We start from the raw sequence: 19,373 nt of genomic DNA on the forward strand, positions 1-19,373 counted from the left end.
GAGTAGGTACCTACCTACCTACTTGGTTTTTATTATGTGACAAATTATTCAAACCAATAAAAATGAGACTGCTGGTACAGTCTGTCTAAATAAAGCATTTGAATATGAAAAACCTTGGAAAAACATTCCACAATCATTATAACAGTTGTGGTGATATCATTCTGATGTCATGCAAAATGTTGAGTGCAAAGTTGCTTTCAGGAACAGGTTGCTTAGTGGAATAGCTCCTGGGTCTTTGTTGTACAAGTCTGATGTGCACTAAACTATTTATGTGCACTAAACTTTGGCTGTATTGTTGGCCCAGCCATTTTACCAATGGAAAAAAGTACAGAGAATCACAAATGCTGTGTAAAGCACACATATTATACCTACTTTCTGGGTACAATAAGATTACGGTCAAGCTATTTTGACATTGGGGGGAGAGCACTACTGCAGTCCTAAATCATAAGTACAAAAGTGCTGTCTATAAAATTGGGTGTTTTACAGATGCTCATTATCTCATTAATTCTCAACTTTCATAACAGATGATGGACATATTGAGACTACTGGAATATATGCAAAGCAAATAAAATAATTCACATTGGTTATATATACAATGGCTATTCCATATTTGTTTTATTTGCCAAATAGGTAGTTACCATTATTAGAACCTTCAAAAAATTACCGAGTCTTTAATTAAGAAATTCAAGTTCTCAAGAAACCTGAATCAGTGTCAGAAGTCTGAAACATCTCCCCTATATTGGTCATCACAATACACAAGAGATTTAAGAAATGAATAAATGATCACTCAACAATTACTTGTGAATCACCAGGAGTTTGCTTGAAATCTTACTCATAGCATTGTCAATCTGGTTAAGTGCAAAGTCCACCACTTTCTTTTTCTTTTGATGGAAGTCTGAAACATCTCCCCTATATTGGTCATCACAATACACAAGAGATTTAAGAAATGAATAAATGATCACAATTACTTATGAATCACCAGGAGTTTGCTTGAAATCTTACTCATAGCATTGTCAATCTGGTTGAGTGCAAAGTCCACCACTTTCTTTTTCTTTTGATGAAAAATTAAAAACACCTTCTCTTGTTTAAATTGAAAATATTGAAACAAAAAACCTATTTGTTCAATGAAAGAGTATTTTACACATTAGCAAGATCATAATACCTACTTGGTGTCCCTCCCCTTTAGGAACACCCTATATATCCGTCACCACTGGCTGTGCATGTTAACTGTGGTATTCGTGATTTTGGTGAACATGAAATGTGGTGAAACCCCCATTGTTTTCTAGTTTCCTATTTTGAGACGGGACGGAAACAGCATGGGACTTAATAATGGACATTAGACTTGTAGACACATCCATTCAGATAGCTATTTCACTGTAGACATAGATCCAGTCATAAAGCACCATCAGGTAGCCAGCCTAGTTAGCTTAGTTAGTAGTGCGTCTGCCTTGTAAGCGCTAGGCCGCGGGTTCGATTCCCGCCCGGGGCTATAAAAAAAGTGCCATTATTTCTTAATATGCACCATTTTATTCCTCTTTCACATCTCTTGGTGGTGGAAGTGAACCAGATCTGCATGTTACCAACCAACACCAATGGCTCTCACATTCCATCATTATTAGTACTACTTACCGATATCTATCCTCTGTGCTATCAGTATCCTTGGGCCACAGGAGCATACAAGCCACTGGACATTCTGTCGGTCCCAGCCGTCTCTCTTTACATTCCTGTCCACACTCATCTCCAACCACCTCCGCCAACTCATAGTTGATTGTATTGCCCAGTTGTAATCGTTCAACAATACACTGGACAATTTCCTCGGAGGATGTTTGTTTGCTGGCTTCAACACTCAGGGCTTCATAGTGTTGTGAGAGGGCACCGACGTAAACTTGAACTACATAGCGTCCCGTTTCTGTTGTCAATATGTTGGTCATGACGGTTTTGTTCCTCACGTTTCACCACATTGAAAATCAACCATTCCTGGTGTTGAATAGTTTTTGTTTTTATACAACAGTTTATATTTACCCTAATAAATCATTTTTATTCAAACCTAAGTATGTAATAGATAGTTTTTCTTTACTTTCAAGAGTTGATTTTGAGCTTTTTTGAAGTGAATAGTTACTTCAGTTCACTGAGAAAATGGTTCTTTAAGTAATAGCATGATTGAAGCTTATTATTTAAGAGTATGTAGGTACATAACTACTTGAACAATTTATTTTATTAAATAATAATAATAATAATGATAATAACAATGATGAAAAAAATAGAAAAGTCTTCACAAAGTAAATAACTGAGCCTGAACTTTTCAGTTGATAATTATCAATGATTAAGTACTTAATACTTCAGCAAGTAACACATTAATTCATCAATGAGTCTGGGAATTTAAACTAACAGGTCAGTTTTCACATGTGAGTACTTAATACTTCAGCAAGTAACACATTAATTCATCAATGAGTCTGGGAATTTAAACTAACAGGTCAGTTTTCACATGTGACTCATAGTAAACAAATCTCCCTTGTAATTGCGTTAATCATGCATTAGTAGAACAGCCTGCTGCAGGAAATATCAAACTCACTGCCTCACTAGAATCACTAGCTATTTGATAAAACATGATAAGAACTTCACAGCTCAAGTACACTGAATATCATGCTGTAACCAGGATGCTGGGTATGACAAAGGATTTCCTATGTGGTTAAAAGCCTCGAAAAATGTGTTGTGGTATAGGCAGGCTGCTGGACACTGACACCCAGACTTACAAAGGGGGTATTTTATTATTTATTAATAGTTTTTTTTTCTGAATCTAAGATTCATATAAAAAAAAAAAATGTCATTTGTCTAAATACATGGGAAAAATACCTAACCCTAGTTAAGTAGGTACCTACCTACCTACTTGGTTTTTATTATGTGACAAATTATTCAAACCAATAAAAATGAGACTGCTGGTACAGTCTGTCTAACGACACCCAGACTTACAAAGGGGGTATTTTATTATTTATTATTAGTTTTTTTTCTGAATCTAAGATTCATAAAAAAAAATGTCATTTGTCTAAATACATGGGAAAAATACCTAACCCTAGTTAAGTAGGAGTAGGTACCTACCTACCTACTTGGTTTTTATTATGTGACAAATTATTCAAACCAATAAAAATGAGACTGCTGGTACAGTCTGTCTAAATAAAGCATTTGAATATGAAAAACCTTGGAAAAACATTCCACAATCATTATAACAGTTGTGGTGATATCATTCTGATGTCATGCAAAATGTTGAGTGCAAAGTTGCTTTCAGGAACAGGTTGCTTAGTGGTATAGCTCCTGGGTCTTTGTTGTACAAGTCTGATGTGCACTAAACTATTTATGTGCACTAAACTTTGGCTGTATTGTTGGCCCAGCCATTTTACCAATGGAAAAAAGTACAGAGAATCACAAATGCTGTGTAAAGCACACATATTTATTATACCTACTTTCTGGGTACAATAAGATTACGGTCAAGCTGTTTTGACATTGGGGGGAGAGCACTACTGCAGTCCTAAATCTAGTACAAAAGTGCTGTCTGTAAAATTGGGTGTTTTACAGATGCTCATTAATTCTCAACTTTCATAACAGATGATGGACATATTGAGACTACTGGAATATATGCAAAGCAAATAAAATAATTCACATTGGTCTGAGTGCAAAGTTGCTTTCAGGAACAGGTTGCTTAGTGGAATAGCTCCTGGGTCTTTGTTGTACAAGTCTGATGTGCACTAAACTATTTACTTATGTGCACTAAACTTTGGCTGTATTGTTGGCCCAGCCGTTTTACCAATGGAAAAAAGTACAGAGAATCACAAATGCTGTGTAAAGCTCACATATTATACCTCCTTTCTGGGTACAATAAGATTACGGTCAAGCTGTTTTGACATTGGGGGGAGAGCACAACTGCAGTCCTAAATCTAGTACAAAAGTGCTGTCTGTAAAATTGGGTGTTTTACAGATGCTTATTAATTCTCAACTTTCATAATTGAGACTACTGGAATATATGCAAAGCAAATAAAATAATTCACATTGGTTTTATATACAATGGCTATTCCATATTTGTTTTATTTGCCAAATAGGTACTTAGTTACCATTATTAGAACCTTCAAAAAATTACCGAGTCTTTAATTAAGAAATTCAAGTTCTCAAGAAACCTGAATCAGTGTCAGAATTCTGTAACATCCCCCCTATATTGGTCATCACAATACACAAGAGATTTAAGAAATGAATAAATGATCACTCAACAATTACTTATGAATCACCAGGAGTTTGCTTGAAATCTTACTCATAGCATTGTCAATCTGGTTAAGTGCAAAGTCCACCACTTTCTTTTTCTTTTGATGAAAAATTAAAAACACCTTCACTTCTTTAAATTGAAAATATTGAAACAAAAAACCTATTTGTTCAATGAAAGAGTATTTTACACATTAGCAAGATCATAATACCTACTTGTCACACAACAAAAAACTACTATCACTTTTTCTTTGCACAAGGCAACTGATCTGATGTGGTAGGTACACAAGACAGTTCTTGAAATGTTACAGACTTCTGTTTTGTTACTTTTGTCTGACGAGAAAACGACAAGCGTGCGAACGAGAAACTAAGTAGGAAATGAAAAAGAAAAGATAAACGAGAATTAGTTTATGAAATTTATCTCCGTTTTTCTTGGAAATTTGACAAAAATGTGATAATACAAAAAAAAAATTTACAAATTTTTGAACACCACACATCTTTCATCTTTTTCCTTTCCACTTGTATGATTCCGTCTCCCAAAATAAAACATATGTACAAGACAAATTTTTGAACACCACACATCTTTCATCTTTTTCCTTTCCACTTGTATGATTCCGTCTCCCAAAATAAAACATATGTAGAAGAGAAAGCGGTTTGAAAAAATCGAGTGTTGGTCTGGGCCCTAAATCTTAGCATAACAGTCTAAGACTCTTAGGAGTCTGTCTCTCATGATATAGGAGATGTTTTAACTTTAATACATGGGTTTCTGTGGGTAAACACCATGGAATGTGCTTTGGCAGTCAGGGTTTTGAAGATGAAAATTCAGATCTCCTGTTGAATAAAAAAAAAATCACATAATAATTAAAATACGGCTCTAGTTAGCTTGGATGGTAGCGAATCTACCTATATCGCGTTGTCAGCGCTAGATCGCAGGTCTGGCGCGGATTTTATTTTAACAGATTCAATTCAAATTCATATATTTATTTCATAAAACCTTTCTAAAAGGAACAGCTGACTCCTGTCCTGTCTTCCATCTCTCTTCGATTTTGGGAAAATATTTTCGGAAAATACCCCTTCAATTTAGTCTATCTGTATTCCAATTTGAAGGCGCAAGTTGTTTATTCGTTTTCGAATACCGTACCTACTTGCTACTAACTGCTACCTACTTCTACATAATTATTATACTACCTACCTAAATCAACTTTTCTCCTCAATGAACAAAAAAAAAGTTTAATAATAAAAAAAGGTGAAATAAAAAAATGACCTTGTAGTAAACCTCGAATTCCAGTCACATGAGTAGTTATAAACGGATGGACAAAAAAATGGCAATAATTATTTCAACTGATGAAAAAAGAATCAAGGTAGTAGCTACCTACCTCAAACAAAAAGGTAGTTAGGTACATGTTATCTATCCTACATATCGCCTTATTGCCACGTTTCTTTTAATCCTGCCTCTTGAATGAATAAAATCCTTTGCGAAATAACTTGGGAGTTTTGACATCTCCACCAATCTAAAACCCTAGGTAGGTATACAGAAAAACATGGGAGTTTTCACATCTCCACTCATCTAAAACCCTAGATGCAGAACAACATTCTATGTCTGGCTGGCTAGGGGACATTAAACAGAGAGAAGACTAGCGTCTGGCTGTGGGACTATAAACAGGGAGGAGAACAGCTAACCCTAACCAGCCTAGCAAGCTGGCAGTTCTTCAAAGGGTTCTCTCTCCTTTTAAAGACCAAGCACAAGTCCTCACGATGGTTGACTGCGGTTCAGGACGAGCCAGCCAAATTAACATGGCTAGAGCTAGAGGACCATCACCCCGGTGTATAGCAGATAGAAAAAGACATCTTTTCTTTATTCTGCTATCGCCATTCGGCGAAAGCTAAAGCCGCTACAACAACAACAACAACAACATTCTATGGTCTATGGACTCTATGGAATAAAATCATTTGCTGAATAGAATACATTGGAGTTTTGACATCTATAACTAATCTAAAAACCCTATTTGGAACAACATGGGAGTTTTGACATCTCCACTAATCCAACATATGGTAGTTTTGACATCTCCACTAATCACTGGTGGATGTGACACATTCCCAATAATAGACCGGTACCCGGTACCCATCCCCTCAAGAACCCCAGATGGATCACTGAAGTTAAGCAACGTTGGGCTTGGATAGTATCCAGATGGGTGACCATTTGAGCAATAGCGTGTTATTGGCTTCTTCAGAGATCCATTTGACGTCAAATTTTATGATAATATAGAAAATTGTCCGATTTTCTATATTATCATAAATCATAAGAGTTTTTCGCTGCCGTTTTTGCCATTTTTATTTCGTGGTAATTAACCAAATGCTACACTAGACTCGTGTGGTCTGTGTCGTAGCAAGAGTCTGCTATTACTGGTAACCAACTAGGTAACCACCACCCGAATGCAAATTGCAAATCACATTAGAATTACGAAATATTCGCTCATAGAGTAGGTACATACCTACATACCTAATTAATATGTAGAACTCAACAAATGGATCGCGGAAGTTCGATTTAGCCATAAGACTCCTCTAAAAACCAGTTTTCCTTTTACTAATATCACTAAGAAGTGTGTAGTAGGTATGTAATGTACCTATGATTAGGATTTTTCTTCAGAGGAGACTGCATGCTCATAGCTCCGGGGTTGATTCGATCAGAACTCGCTTTTCCTCCAACATTACTCATAAATATGCTGTCCACTCACGCTCAGACGTTCTGAGATACCTAGGTCGGAAGCTTCTCAGACTATCAGACTTGTGCCTGTCAGGCGAAAACACATAAGGTTCGTTCTCGGAACGGCTGGCTTTCTCCTATCCTGTCCTTCTTCTCTATTCGATTTCGGAATGATAAGACCTCCCCTCCTCTCTTCAATTTTTTCTCTCTTCTTCTGCCTCTTCTTCTTCTTCTTCTTCTTCTTCTTTTTTTTTTCTTCTTCTTCTTTTTCCTCTTCTTCTCCTCCTCCTAATCCTCCTCCTCCTTCTTCTTCTTCTTCTTCTTCTTCTTCTTCTTCTTCTTCTTCTTCTTTTGTACCTATATGTATTATGTAGGACGTAGGTATGTATTACAATTTATTGATTCTATGATTCTTGAAAACTTTCCATCTCGTCTTAAGAGAATGATTAAAAAACACGTGGAAAAACTACCTATCTTAGTTAGGTATGTATGTGTGAATTTTCTCATTGGAATATTGCATACCTCGTAAAGTAAACATCATGGCGAAGATTAAACTAAACGTAAACAAAGATTGACCGTGTGGTCTTGCCTAGGTATACCTATAGATGTACAGATAGGTAGTATCTAGATACAGGTATCTACCTACCTATGAATAAGTCCGAGATATCTTAGAGGTACCTTCGTAGATAAATAGGAAAATAGACATATAATATGTAGGTACCTACCTAGATACCTAATTGAATCAAAATAGACATTGGTAATCGGCAGTTCTCAACTTTTAGGCCCTTGGTAAACCTATAAATAGGTAACCTACTTACTTGAATATAAAAAAAAAATCTCAAAGTTTCAAATTCTCGTTTTGTATTCCATAAAACCTCGTTTTGTTATTCCAAATTCTCGTTTTGTTGGGTGGAAGAGCTCCTCTAGGAGAACCCTGCCACTTAAAAGAAAGCCAAAAAAAAAAACCCATAGGTAAAAATAATATACCGAGGAGTTGGGTAAGGTAGGGGGGGCGTGAAAAAAATGAGAATATGCCCAAAGGGGGCGCCATGCAAAAAAGTTTGAGAACCACTGCCCTAGATGCAGAACAACATTCTATGGACTCTATGGAATAAAATCATTTGCTGAAAAGAATAACATTGGAGTTTTGACATCTATAGGTACTAATCTAAAAACCCTATTTGGAACAACATGGGAGTTTTGACATCTCCACTAATCCAACATGGTAGTTTTGACATCTCCACTAATCACTGGTGGATGTGACACATTCCCAATAATAGATCGGTACCCGGTACCCATCCCCTCAAGAACCCCAGATGGATCACTGAAGTTAAGCAACGTTGGGCTTGGATAGTATCCAGATGGGTGACCATTTGAGCAATAGCGTGTTATTGGCTTCTTCAGAGATCCATTTGACGTCAAATTTTTATGATAATACCGGTACCTATCCCCTCAAGAACCCCAGATGGATCACTGAAGTCAAGCAACGTTGGGCTTGGATACTATCCAGATGGGTGACCATTTGAGCAAGAGCGTGTTATTGGCTTCTTCAGAGATCCATTTGACGTCAAATTTTTATGATAATATAGAAAATTGTCCGATTTTCTATATTATCATAAATCCTAAGAGTTTTTCACTGCCGTTTTTGCCATTTTTATTTCGTGGTAGTTAATCAAATGCTACACTAGACTCGTGTGGTCTGTGTCGTACTGTCGTAGAAAGAGTCTGATGCTATTACTGGTAACCAACTAGGTAACCAACCACCACCCGAATGCAAATTGCAAATCACATTAGAATAGATCAGTTGCGCTTACTTGGGTGATGTTTCAAAGTCATAGAGCTGGAAAAATCGAATGCAAATTGCAAATCACATTAGAATAGATCAGTTGCGCTTACTTGGGTGATGTTTCAAAGTCATAGAGCTGGAAAAATGAGGACCAACGGAATTTTTCTTTTTCTTCTACGACTTCTAGATCCCGAGATAAATCGATTAAAAAGATGCAGGTAAATCGTGAACTTTTTACCCATTTGCAACTGCTCCATTACGAAATATTCGCTTATAGAGTAGGTATACATACATACATACCTAATTAATATGTAGAACTCGACAAATGGATCGCGGAAGTTCGATTTAGCCATAAGACGCCTCTAAAAACCAGTTTTCCTTTTACTAATATCACTAAGAAGTGTGTAGTATGTATAACCTATGATTAGGATTTTTCTTCAGAGGAGACTGCATGCTCATAGCCCCGGGGTTGATTCGATCAGAACTCGCTTTTCCTCCAACATTACTCATAAATATGCTGTCCACTCACGCTCAGACATTCTGAGATACCTAGGTCGGAAGCTTCTCAGACTATCAGACTTGTGCCTGTCAAGGGAAAACACATAAGGTTCGTTCTCGGAACGGCTGGCTTTCTCCTATCCTGTCCTTCTTCTCTATTTGATTTCGGAATGATAAGACCTCCCCTCCTCTCTTCAATTTTTTCTCTCTTCTTCTGCCTCTTCTTCTTCTTCTTCTTCTTCTTCTTCTTCTTTTTTTTTTTCTTCTTCTTCTTTTTCCTCTTCTTCTCCTCCTCCTAATCCTCCTTCTTCTTCTTCTTCTTCTTCTTCTTCTTCTTCTTCTTCTTCTTCTTCTTCTTCTTCTTCTTCTTCTTTATATGTATTATGTAGGAAGTAGTTATGTATTACAATATTTATTGATTCTTGAAAACTTTCCATCTCGTCTTAAGAGAATGATTAATAAACACGTGGAAAAACTATGTTAGTTAGGTAGGTATGTGTGAATTTTCTCATTGGAATATTACATACCTCGTAAAGTAAACATCATGGCGAAGAATAAACTAAACGTAAACAAAGATTGACCATGTGGTCTTGCCTAGGTAAACCTATATAGGTATCTACATACAGGTATCTACCTACCTATGAAGAAGTCCGAGATATCTTAGGTACCTTCGTAGATAAATAGGCAAATAGGCATATAATATGTAGGTACCTACCTAGATACCTAATTGAATCAAAATAGACATTGGTAATCGGCAGTTCTCAACTTTTAGGTCCTTGGTGGAGACTTGAAATTTCTCATGTAGATGTCAAATGTGACAAGGATGCGACACGAAACTTTTAGTAAAGATTGGTGCAACGGTTGGCGGCGTTTTACCGCTTTTTGGCGGTTTTCGGTGTAATTTAACAATATATTGAGAACGGTATGAGCTAGAAACTTGAAATTTGGTATGTAGTTCACAAATGTGACAAGGATGCAACTCAAAACGTTTGGTCGAGATAGGTGCTGCGGTTGGCGGTATTTTGAGGTTAAGATCGGTGCAACGGTTGGCGGTATTTTGACCGCTTTTTGGCGATTTTTGACCGTTTTCTGGCGGTTTTCAGCTATACCGACAAATCGGTTAGAGATATTGTAAAAAGTTTGGCTATAAGAACAAGAACACCCAAAATAAGCATCATTCAATAGGATGAGGAAAGTCGTGTGATGTTCACACCAGATTTTTTGCGTAATCGAAGAGACAGGAGGATAACGGATGGGCGAAAGCCCGTCGTTCCGGGAACGAATATTATCTCCTTAGGTAGGTATCTGTTTTAAATGAAGTTCGCTCTGCGGACGAGCGTTTACAAGTCAGGCGCGCTATTTTTCCAGTTAACTGGGACCATTTTTCTGATCGAATTTCACAGTTTACAGGAGTACTGATAAAATTCACAATCGGAATAAAATTATGTACCTACCTACCTACAATTTTCTGTAGTGGTTAACGCACCTCACGTCATAAACACACTTCCATGTGAGGGGGACCTTGAATAAACCGGGCTGAAGTTTACGGTTTAATAAAATACAACACTTATTTTCTCTTTCGATATGTGTGAATTATATTAATCCATGTTTACCGGGCTGAAGTTTACGGTTTAATAAAATACAACACTTATTTTCTCTTTCGATATGTGTGAATTATATTAATCCATGTTTTATACTCAAAATCGGTTGAATGTTCTACATATGTGAGAATATATTTATGAAATAAATAATGAAATGAAGGTTCTGTTTAAAGTCTCAGCTTAGGTAAAAGAGGCTGAGTGAGGTCTATAGTTCACAGAACTACTAGTATTATTATTTTAATTCCATCAGATTCGGAGCAATCCGAGTAGTCACACATTGGTGGAAGCCCCCTGAGGTATACGTAACCCCACAAAGCACAAAATGCATAATATTATCTCTTATGTTTCAGTACATACAATTGACATCTGGAATGTTATTGAAGCATTCAGAGAGAATGGGTTGAATGCTATTGAGCTTCAAAGTGATGTGAGTGTTGCCAGATTTGAAACACTTTTGTCTAGTCTGTATCACAATTTAAACAAGAGGCTTCCTGTGTCACAGCAAGTCCATGTCGAGGTTCTATCAGGTCTATTGCTGAACTGGCTTCTTTCAGCATACTCAGTGTAAGTAAACCAACCTCAGTGGTGTAGGTAGTGGTTAGCACGGTGGACTCTGGATCTGGAGGTTTTTGGTTCAAGTCCAAGTCAAGTCATAAAATTTAGCATAGTGTATTTAGTGGGGAATGACATTTGTGACAAGCATTCATGGCTAACAATTAAAATTCCTACTCAGTGTGAGTTTTACAATTTATTTATTTTACATATACACATGGGCACAGCCAGCATCTTGTCCAAGGGGGAGGGGGGGCTGCCCCCCAGTTTGAAAAATGAATCAAACATAAACTGCGCCGCAGGCGATCTTTTCCCAAAATAATATCCTCGAGCCTGTTTGAGATCAATAATTCCTTTTTATTTAAATTAAATTTTACTAGAAATAAATTGTGCCACAAGCGAATTTTTTCCTATTCCCATTCAAGTCACATAATTTCATTCAACTCTACTCTGATCTAGCCCCCAATATGTAAGAACATTCTCATTAAAAATAAACTGCGCCGCAGGCTTTTTTTTTTTTTTTGGGTCTACACCTTTCAGAGACTGTTGTAGTTGAAGTTGAACCATTTTTTCCACAGTACCTTCCGTTACGCGCAGTCGATTTTACAAAATCGTTCGCTTTGTTGACCTACCACTAAAATTTGCCAGTTTTGTTAGACCGGAGTAACAATTTGTGAATCCCATTTATAATTTTGACCAAAACCAAAGAACTACTTTGTCGGTACTCCTTTTCATTTGTATATAAAAGCGCTTCAAGTACCTGATTTTCGAGTATTTAAAATTGAATTTCATGCTAAATTTTGAATTAGTAAATATTTAAAGCTTTGTCTATTTTATTTTTAATTATTTCTTTTTCTTTAATTCATTTAATTTGGTTATTATCGATCTAATTTATTAATTTTCTATTTATTAGCTTTTATATATCTAATATCGATTGAGGTTTCAAAATACTTGAAATAACCAAAAAATAAGGTACGTTGTCAAAAATCGATTTTTTAAACGACTACCTACTTGTACTACTTTGTCGGTGTTCCTTTTCATTTGTAAAAGCGCTTCAAGTACCTGATTTTCGAGTATTTAAAATTGAATTTTATGCTAAATTTTGAATTAGGTAGTAAATATTTAAAGCTTTGTCCATTTTATTTTTAATTATTTCTTTTTCTTTAATTAATTTCATTTGGTTATTATCGATCTAATTTATTAATTTTCTATTTATTAGCTTTTATATATCTACTATCGATTGAGGTTTCAAAATACTTGAAATAACCAAAAAATAAGGTACGTTGTCAAAAATCGATTTTTTAAACGACTACCTACTTGTAGAACAGTTTTCCCCATTTATAGATCGCTTATTGAGTGTCTTTTGGAGTTGATTATAGGCCTGGGATAGAACTTGGAGGTAAGTTGTTTTTATGTTTGTAAACGTTATAGATCGCTTATTGAGTGTCTTTTGGAGTTGATTATAGGCCTGGGATAGAACTTGGAGGTAAGTTGTTTTTATGTTTGTAAACGCTTTGTCGCGGGTTCGATTCCCGCCCAGGGCGAACTTTATCCTGTACAGAAAAGGCTCTTTTTTGGAAACTCAGAGGGGTAACCTTTTAAATGTAAGTTGTAAAGGCTTGGTGGCCACGGGGTCGATTCCCGCCCGGGGGGGGGGGGGGGCAAGAATCCAAACAGTGGCTTAGCGGATATATGTTTATAGGCTAATACTTTTAGTACCTATATTACTACAGATAAGGTTCATTCTCGGAACGGCTGCGGCTTTCTACTATCCTGTCCTCCTTCTCTCTTCGATTTCGAAACGGTAGGACCTCTGTCATTACAGTTCAAAACCGAGTCGCATAGAAGAGTTGATCAAAAATGTCGACCCCACTTGAGTGGGAAAAGATAAAAGAGAAGAAGACAAAAACTAGGTATAGAGAAATGTTCTGAAGGTCGTGCTACTCCGGATGATGTGGGTGTCCCTCCCCTTTAGGAACACCCTATATCCGTCACCACTTGGCTGTGCATGTTAACTGTGGTATTCGTGATTTTGGTGAACATGAAATGTGGTGAAACCCCCATTGTTTTCTAGTTTCCTATTTTGAGACGGGACGGAAACAGCATGGGACTTAATAATGGACATTAGACTTGTAGACACATCCATTCAGATAGCTATTTCACTGTAGACATAGATCCAGTCATAAAGCACCATCAGGCCCGTATCCAAGATTTCAGAAAGGGGAGGGGGCGTACAGACGGGGTCGGTGTTTTTCGTCAGCCTCTCAATCAGCCCTTGGGTGATTGCTTTGGGTTGAGACTTGGTTTTGGTTACCAAAAAATTACGAGTGGATGCCCTTCGCACTCAACCTTTGCTATTTATTTAGCACTGGTCGTTCCTCTGTAAAGTCCCCCAGCCAGACTAAGCTGGTCTACTCCTTGTTTAACGTCCCCCAGCCAGACTAAGCTGGTCTACTCCTTGTTTACTATACAGTCCGAAATTTTTTCAAAAGTAAGTTCATTTAATCATTGACTTAATAATTCTTAAATATATAATACTTCCACACATTTTTTCTCTTCTTTGCAGCTGAACACATAAAATATCGACTGAGAGCCCGCAGGCGAATTTTTATAAAACTTGGGGTACAATCTTTCATAAAAGCGGTCCGATCGAAATCTCAAGCGCCGCAGGCTAAATTTTTCAAAATCTGTACCTGATACTTGTCACGAGTTAATTTTTGACGTGCCTAATAATTCTTAGATAGTTATTTTTCTATAATTTTTTTCTCCTTATCGCAGATGAGCGCTAAAACGAGCAAAATAAATTAAAGTGCCGCAGACGAAAAAATCAGATTTTTGTTCTCTTTTTTTTAGGCTTCTTGTGTAGCCCCTTCAAGGTTGCATACTTTTTGAAAATTTCTAGAGGGCGGCTGCCTCCCCTGCCCCTCCTTCCTACCTGTTGATTTCGAGAAAAAAAACCATCTCTTTGATTTTTGCAAATAATTTTTTGGCAATTTTGAAATTCGCGAACGAACGAACTTGGTACAAACTTTGGAATTTCAAATGAGAACCCTTATTTTTTTATTGCATATTATTATTCTACGTAAAATTTCATGTACAATCGACTATTCATTAATTTTTTTTTGTGATTCGCGATTTCGCGAAATATCGCGAACATTCAACTAACTGAAATGTACCTGTGTGACATATCATTTCACAATGTTTTTCCTTCATAAATTATGTGGTGATATCAGATTTTGGATTAAGACCATTTTTCGTGAATCCGTGAACTTTGCAAAAAAAAAAAAAAAAAAAAAAAAAAAAATAAAATTGTAAATATTTCAATGAACTGTTTGATTTCAGAGAAAGTCTTGGCAGAATTCGAGTTTTTTCTATCAAAGTAGCCTTGGCCACTATGTGCTCTGGAAAACTAATGGACAAACTGAGATGTAAGTGAAGGTGGTAGAAAATGAATAATAAGAAGGAGGAGGAGAATGATAATACTAATTATTAATTCTTCTTCTTTGTCATTTCCCTTATACCCTAACGAGCGTCGGTCCCCGTCCAATCAATGGCGGAAATCATTCCTCTGCCGGGACAAAATCCTGGCCTCGGATGGCTATGTCCCTCGTCATGTGGCTAAGTCGGTTATTGTTTCTTCGTAGTATTCCAAGTTTCGATCCGTGTCCTTATTCTGGTCGGAAATTGAGTCCAAGGGCAATGGATGGATTAGGCGTTGTTTTTCCGAGGCGAGTGTTATTTCTCTGAATCCGGATAGTACTAGAGCGAGGATTAGCCGACCTCTAGACTAGATTGGCCGATAATTCATGTATTGCACTTTTGTATGTGCAATAAACTACTGATAAATGGACCAACCAGGTTACCAGCTCTTGCTCGGGACCCTGGGATCGCCAGATCCCATACAGCTTGTAAAAGCCACCTCTGTTGGTCTATTTTTCATTATTTAAAATACGAAAATTATATTTCATCAAATAATACTTATTAAATCCATGAATTGGTAGATTATAACAATAAAATTATTATTGGTAATTTCTTCTGTTCCAGACATTTTTTCCCAGCTCTGTGACTGCAACGGACATTTAGTAGCATGGAAATTCAATGAATACCTACAGGACGTGTTGGCAATCCCTGCTGCCGTGTTAGAATCACCATCATTCAGTTATACTGATACTCTAGCACAGGAGATATTCTCGGGAAATGGGAAGGTTAGTTTTATCAGAAATCAACAATAGAACAACAAAGTACTGTTCAGATCTTTCTAGTCTGTTTACAAAAAAAAAAAAAAAAAAAAAAAAAAAAAAAAAAAAAAAAAAAAATGCAATGGAGCAGTTGTATTTGGGTAAAGGTTGATTCCTATACATAAAAAGTGTGGAAAATCTAAACTGCGAAAAAGTAACTTCAGAAGGTCGCAAATTCAATTTTTAACTGCCGTTCTAATGAAAAAGTTCCAAGAGCTGTGACATCAGAGCTGAAACGCAGGACCATAAACACTAGTGTCGCCTTTACAAGGAGTTCTTAAATTTTCCGTTTAATTAGAGCAAAAAAGGGTAGTTCGGGTAGTCCGATTTGTGCATTTTCATTTCTTTCTTTTCGCTCTAATAAGGTTTTACACAAACGAAGCGGGAGGAGTCATGAACTATGACGTCATCGCGTACGGGAGCGTATGTTGTGACGACCGGTAAGATTTACCGGTATTTTTTAAATCGATTTATCTCAGGATCTAGATGTCGCGTCGTAGAAGAAAAAGAAAAATTCCCTAGCTCCTCATTTTTCTGCTCTGTGACTTTGAAACCTTACGCAGCGCAACTGCTCTATTTCTTTGTGTTCTTATGCCACAATTTTTAGTGCTCACTGCAGCATTCTAGGATTTGACTTTGAAACCTTACGCAGCGCAACTGCTCTATTTCTTTGTGTTCTTATGCCACAATTTTTAGTGCTCACTGCAGCATTCTAGGATTTTCCAAATATCTCAATAATCCCAACTTAGGACTAAAACTTATATCTACTACTAAAATTAAGTTTAATTTTAGTAGAAGATAAAAGTTTTAGTCCTAAGTTTAATTTTAGTAGAAGATAAAAGTTTTAGTCCTAAGCCAATATTGTAAACACCGAAAGCTATAATTCAATAAAATATATTATTATTATTATTATTATTATTATTATTATTATTATTATTATTATTATTATTATTATTAGGATGGAGAACCAAAGCCCTGTCAAATTCCATCTACTACCAATGGAGATCTTCTTGAAAGTCCTGTTGAAGTATTGAACCCTATCAGTCACAGTGATGATCTACCGTCACATGTCAATATAGAGGATCCTTCGGTATCTTCAGATATTGGTGTTTCAATCATTGAGTCCAGTCAGCAAGATAGGTATGATGAAGACATTAGTCTTGATTCTCAACAACTGCTTGACAACATCCATCCTGTTCCTGTTCCAGTAGTGAAGTTTGGTCACATTCCCAGGTTTCAAATCCCATTCGAAGATATTGTGGAAGACAAAGTAGAAGTGGAGGTAGAGAACATTGTTCCAGTATCAAGTGATGTAAGCCAAATCATTTCTAGTTCAAGACAGATAGTTGAACCAGACAGAGGTGTCATTGTTTGCAATAGTCAAAATGATCAGTTGGTGTTGGGGAGCACTCAGTCAGATGTTCCAGGTGGGAGTTGTAGTTCCGATAAACAAACTTCCTCATCTTTAACAGCTTGTACTTTTTGTGGTAAGCGTTATGTACATGTTAACAAACACATTTCCTCTGCACATCCTGAAGAGTATAGGAAAAGACTGGCTAATAAATATGTCTCCAATAGCAACAATGGTAATACATCAGAGAGAGATCAAAGTGAGATAGACAAAAATGAAATTGAAAAAGGTATAGCTGAGTGGTCTAGGAAAGATTGGAATCATATGGATCTGGATGTTTTGAATGAACATGTTGGACAGTTTCAAGCATTTCTGAAGAATGCAATCCATAAACTTCCTGGACCCAAGCATCCGGCAGTTATGTATTATGAAAAAAGAAAGAATAAATCAAATGTTGCTAGTCAAAATGGTAGGTACAAGAATACAACCAACCCTCAAAGGAAAACTAAAAGAGACCGGAAAAAGAGAAAGGAGTCGTACATATATGAAACTGTTCAATTCCAATACTACAATTGCAGAAAAAAAGCAGTCAGAAAAGTAATAGAGGAGGAAGCCAGATCATGTCAATCAAAGTAAAAAGAATTGGACCAAGAAAAAAACACTATAATTTGATGTTTGTCTACCAAAAACACTTGATGATACAAAATTTCCAGTTTAAACTTGTTAATCTCTGCGCTCCGCTCTCCCTCCTCTTATGTTTTTCTCTTGATACATTATAGAAATCCTCTCATGTTTTAGAAATGGTGGCCTATGGTCCAAGTTATTGCTACAAAGCAAACCAAAATAACAGATTTCTTCAAAAAATGCTAATTCGAACATCTCGGTAAATCAAAACTCTCGATAATTTGAAATAATAGTCAGGTCCCTCCAATATCGAATTATCGAGAGTCGACTGTAGTTTAACCAGAAATCACCACATAAAATGGAGAAAAATCACCTCTATCACCTCAAAAAGGAAGACTACTAGCTTCTATCACCCTATAGAAGGAAAAAAATTCACTTTTATCACCTCTTATGCTCCCTTCTATCATTTTATATGAAGGACATATTATATGTGCTCCCTTCTATCAACTTATTGAAGGGAGAATATGTATCTCTTCTATTTACTTTGTGTTTATATCCTTAGGTACTTAATGTTTGTGAAAATTGTTGATAAAAAGACCAAATTTTAGGTTTTGGTCACTTTTTTTTTTATTTGCTCAACTTAAAACTAGGTACATTTAGAACACCCCTAAAGCAAGTTTCTCCCCTTATACATATTCCACATTATCAAAAAAGTTCTTATGTAGGTATAGATTTTTTTTTTTTTTTGAGTTTTGAGCATTTAAGTAAAACTGGACCTTTACCATGGATTGGTTGATAATTGGGTAGCTGAAGATTAGATTAGTCCTGTCTTTGGCATATGAAGTTGTCCAATCTCTTTTCAAATATGTTTGTGAATTGATATGATATGAGATGTTGGGTGAGGCTTTTCCATGTAGGTATTGAAGATTCAATTTGTGATAAGCTCTGGGTTTTGTTTCTTCTAGTTTAGATTGGTTTGAATGGTTGACCTCTTAGGTAATCATGTTTTGGTTAAGATCAAAGCAATGCTTGGCGGTATTTTGACCACTTGCAATTTTTGGTGTAATTTAACAATAACTTGGGAATGGTATGAGCTAGAGACTTGAAATTTGGTATGTAGTTCACAAATATGACAAGGATGCTACAAAAAAAGGTATGGTTAAGATAGGTCGTGCGTTTGGCGGTATTTTTACCGCTTTTTTGCGGTTTTGACCGTTTTTTTAGCAGTTTTCAGCTACACCAACTAACACGCATCATTCAATAGGATAAGGAAAGTCGTGTGATGGTCACACCAGATTTTTCCAAGCAGGGATTCCATACCACTGCAGCCCACTCACTCATTGGTCAGTTGTAATACTTGTATATAGGTTTGATCACATCAGGCAGCAGGGTAACAAAGGGTTGTAAAATACTTTTTTAACAAGATAAATAAAATTATGGAAATGGCTTTCTTGGTGATCTTTATTATATTATTTTCTTCATTAGATATAGTGACTCTCAAATCCTATAGCTAATTATTATGTATTATCTAAAATCAGGGCTACATGTGTGTCTTGACTTTTAATAATAATAATAATAGACTCTTGAGTGGAAGGCAACCACTAGGCGAGGTTAACGCCTTAGGCGTTCTCTACCACCTAACCCTTAGAGCTCCATTATTACGTGGTCAAATTCTCAAATAAATGAGGATAAAATTCCATACCTCGGCTGGGATCGAACCCACGCCCTCCTGATTACCAGGCGAGCGTCTTGACCACTACGCCACCGGGGCAGG

The 19,373-nt window shown here is 36.5% G+C and overlaps 2 protein-coding genes across 3 annotated transcripts in view; one reads left to right on the forward strand and one right to left on the reverse strand.

The window, feature by feature from the left end:
• Positions 1 to 794: 794 nt before the first annotated feature.
• On the reverse strand, positions 795 to 4,743 carry LOC108252183 (unconventional myosin-IXa-like). Its single transcript, XM_026822413.1, has 3 exons — positions 4,458 to 4,743; positions 1,630 to 2,023; positions 795 to 909 (listed from the first exon to the last, which is right to left on the reverse strand). The coding sequence occupies exons 2-3, from the start codon at positions 1,929 to 1,931 to the stop codon at positions 795 to 797; spliced, it is 417 nt and encodes a 138-aa protein (XP_026678214.1). The 5' UTR covers positions 1,932 to 2,023; positions 4,458 to 4,743.
• Positions 4,744 to 11,141: 6,398 nt separating this feature from the next.
• Positions 11,142 to 19,373, forward strand: part of LOC103507588 (dystrobrevin beta) — a 45,097-nt gene continuing 36,865 nt past the window's right edge. For both annotated transcript variants that reach the window (XM_026822417.1, XM_026822418.1), the window contains exons 1-3: positions 11,142 to 11,398; positions 14,729 to 14,814; positions 15,431 to 15,591. In XM_026822417.1, the coding sequence (XP_026678218.1) occupies positions 11,157 to 11,398; positions 14,729 to 14,814; positions 15,431 to 15,591 (489 nt within the window). In that variant the 5' untranslated portion in view covers positions 11,142 to 11,156. The remainder of the gene's footprint in view (positions 11,399 to 14,728; positions 14,815 to 15,430; positions 15,592 to 19,373) is intronic.

This window comes from Diaphorina citri, unplaced genomic scaffold (assembly GCF_000475195.1).
Source record: "Diaphorina citri unplaced genomic scaffold, Diaci psyllid genome assembly version 1.1 scaffold327, whole genome shotgun sequence".
Classification (NCBI taxonomy): Eukaryota; Metazoa; Arthropoda; class Insecta; order Hemiptera; family Psyllidae; genus Diaphorina; species Diaphorina citri.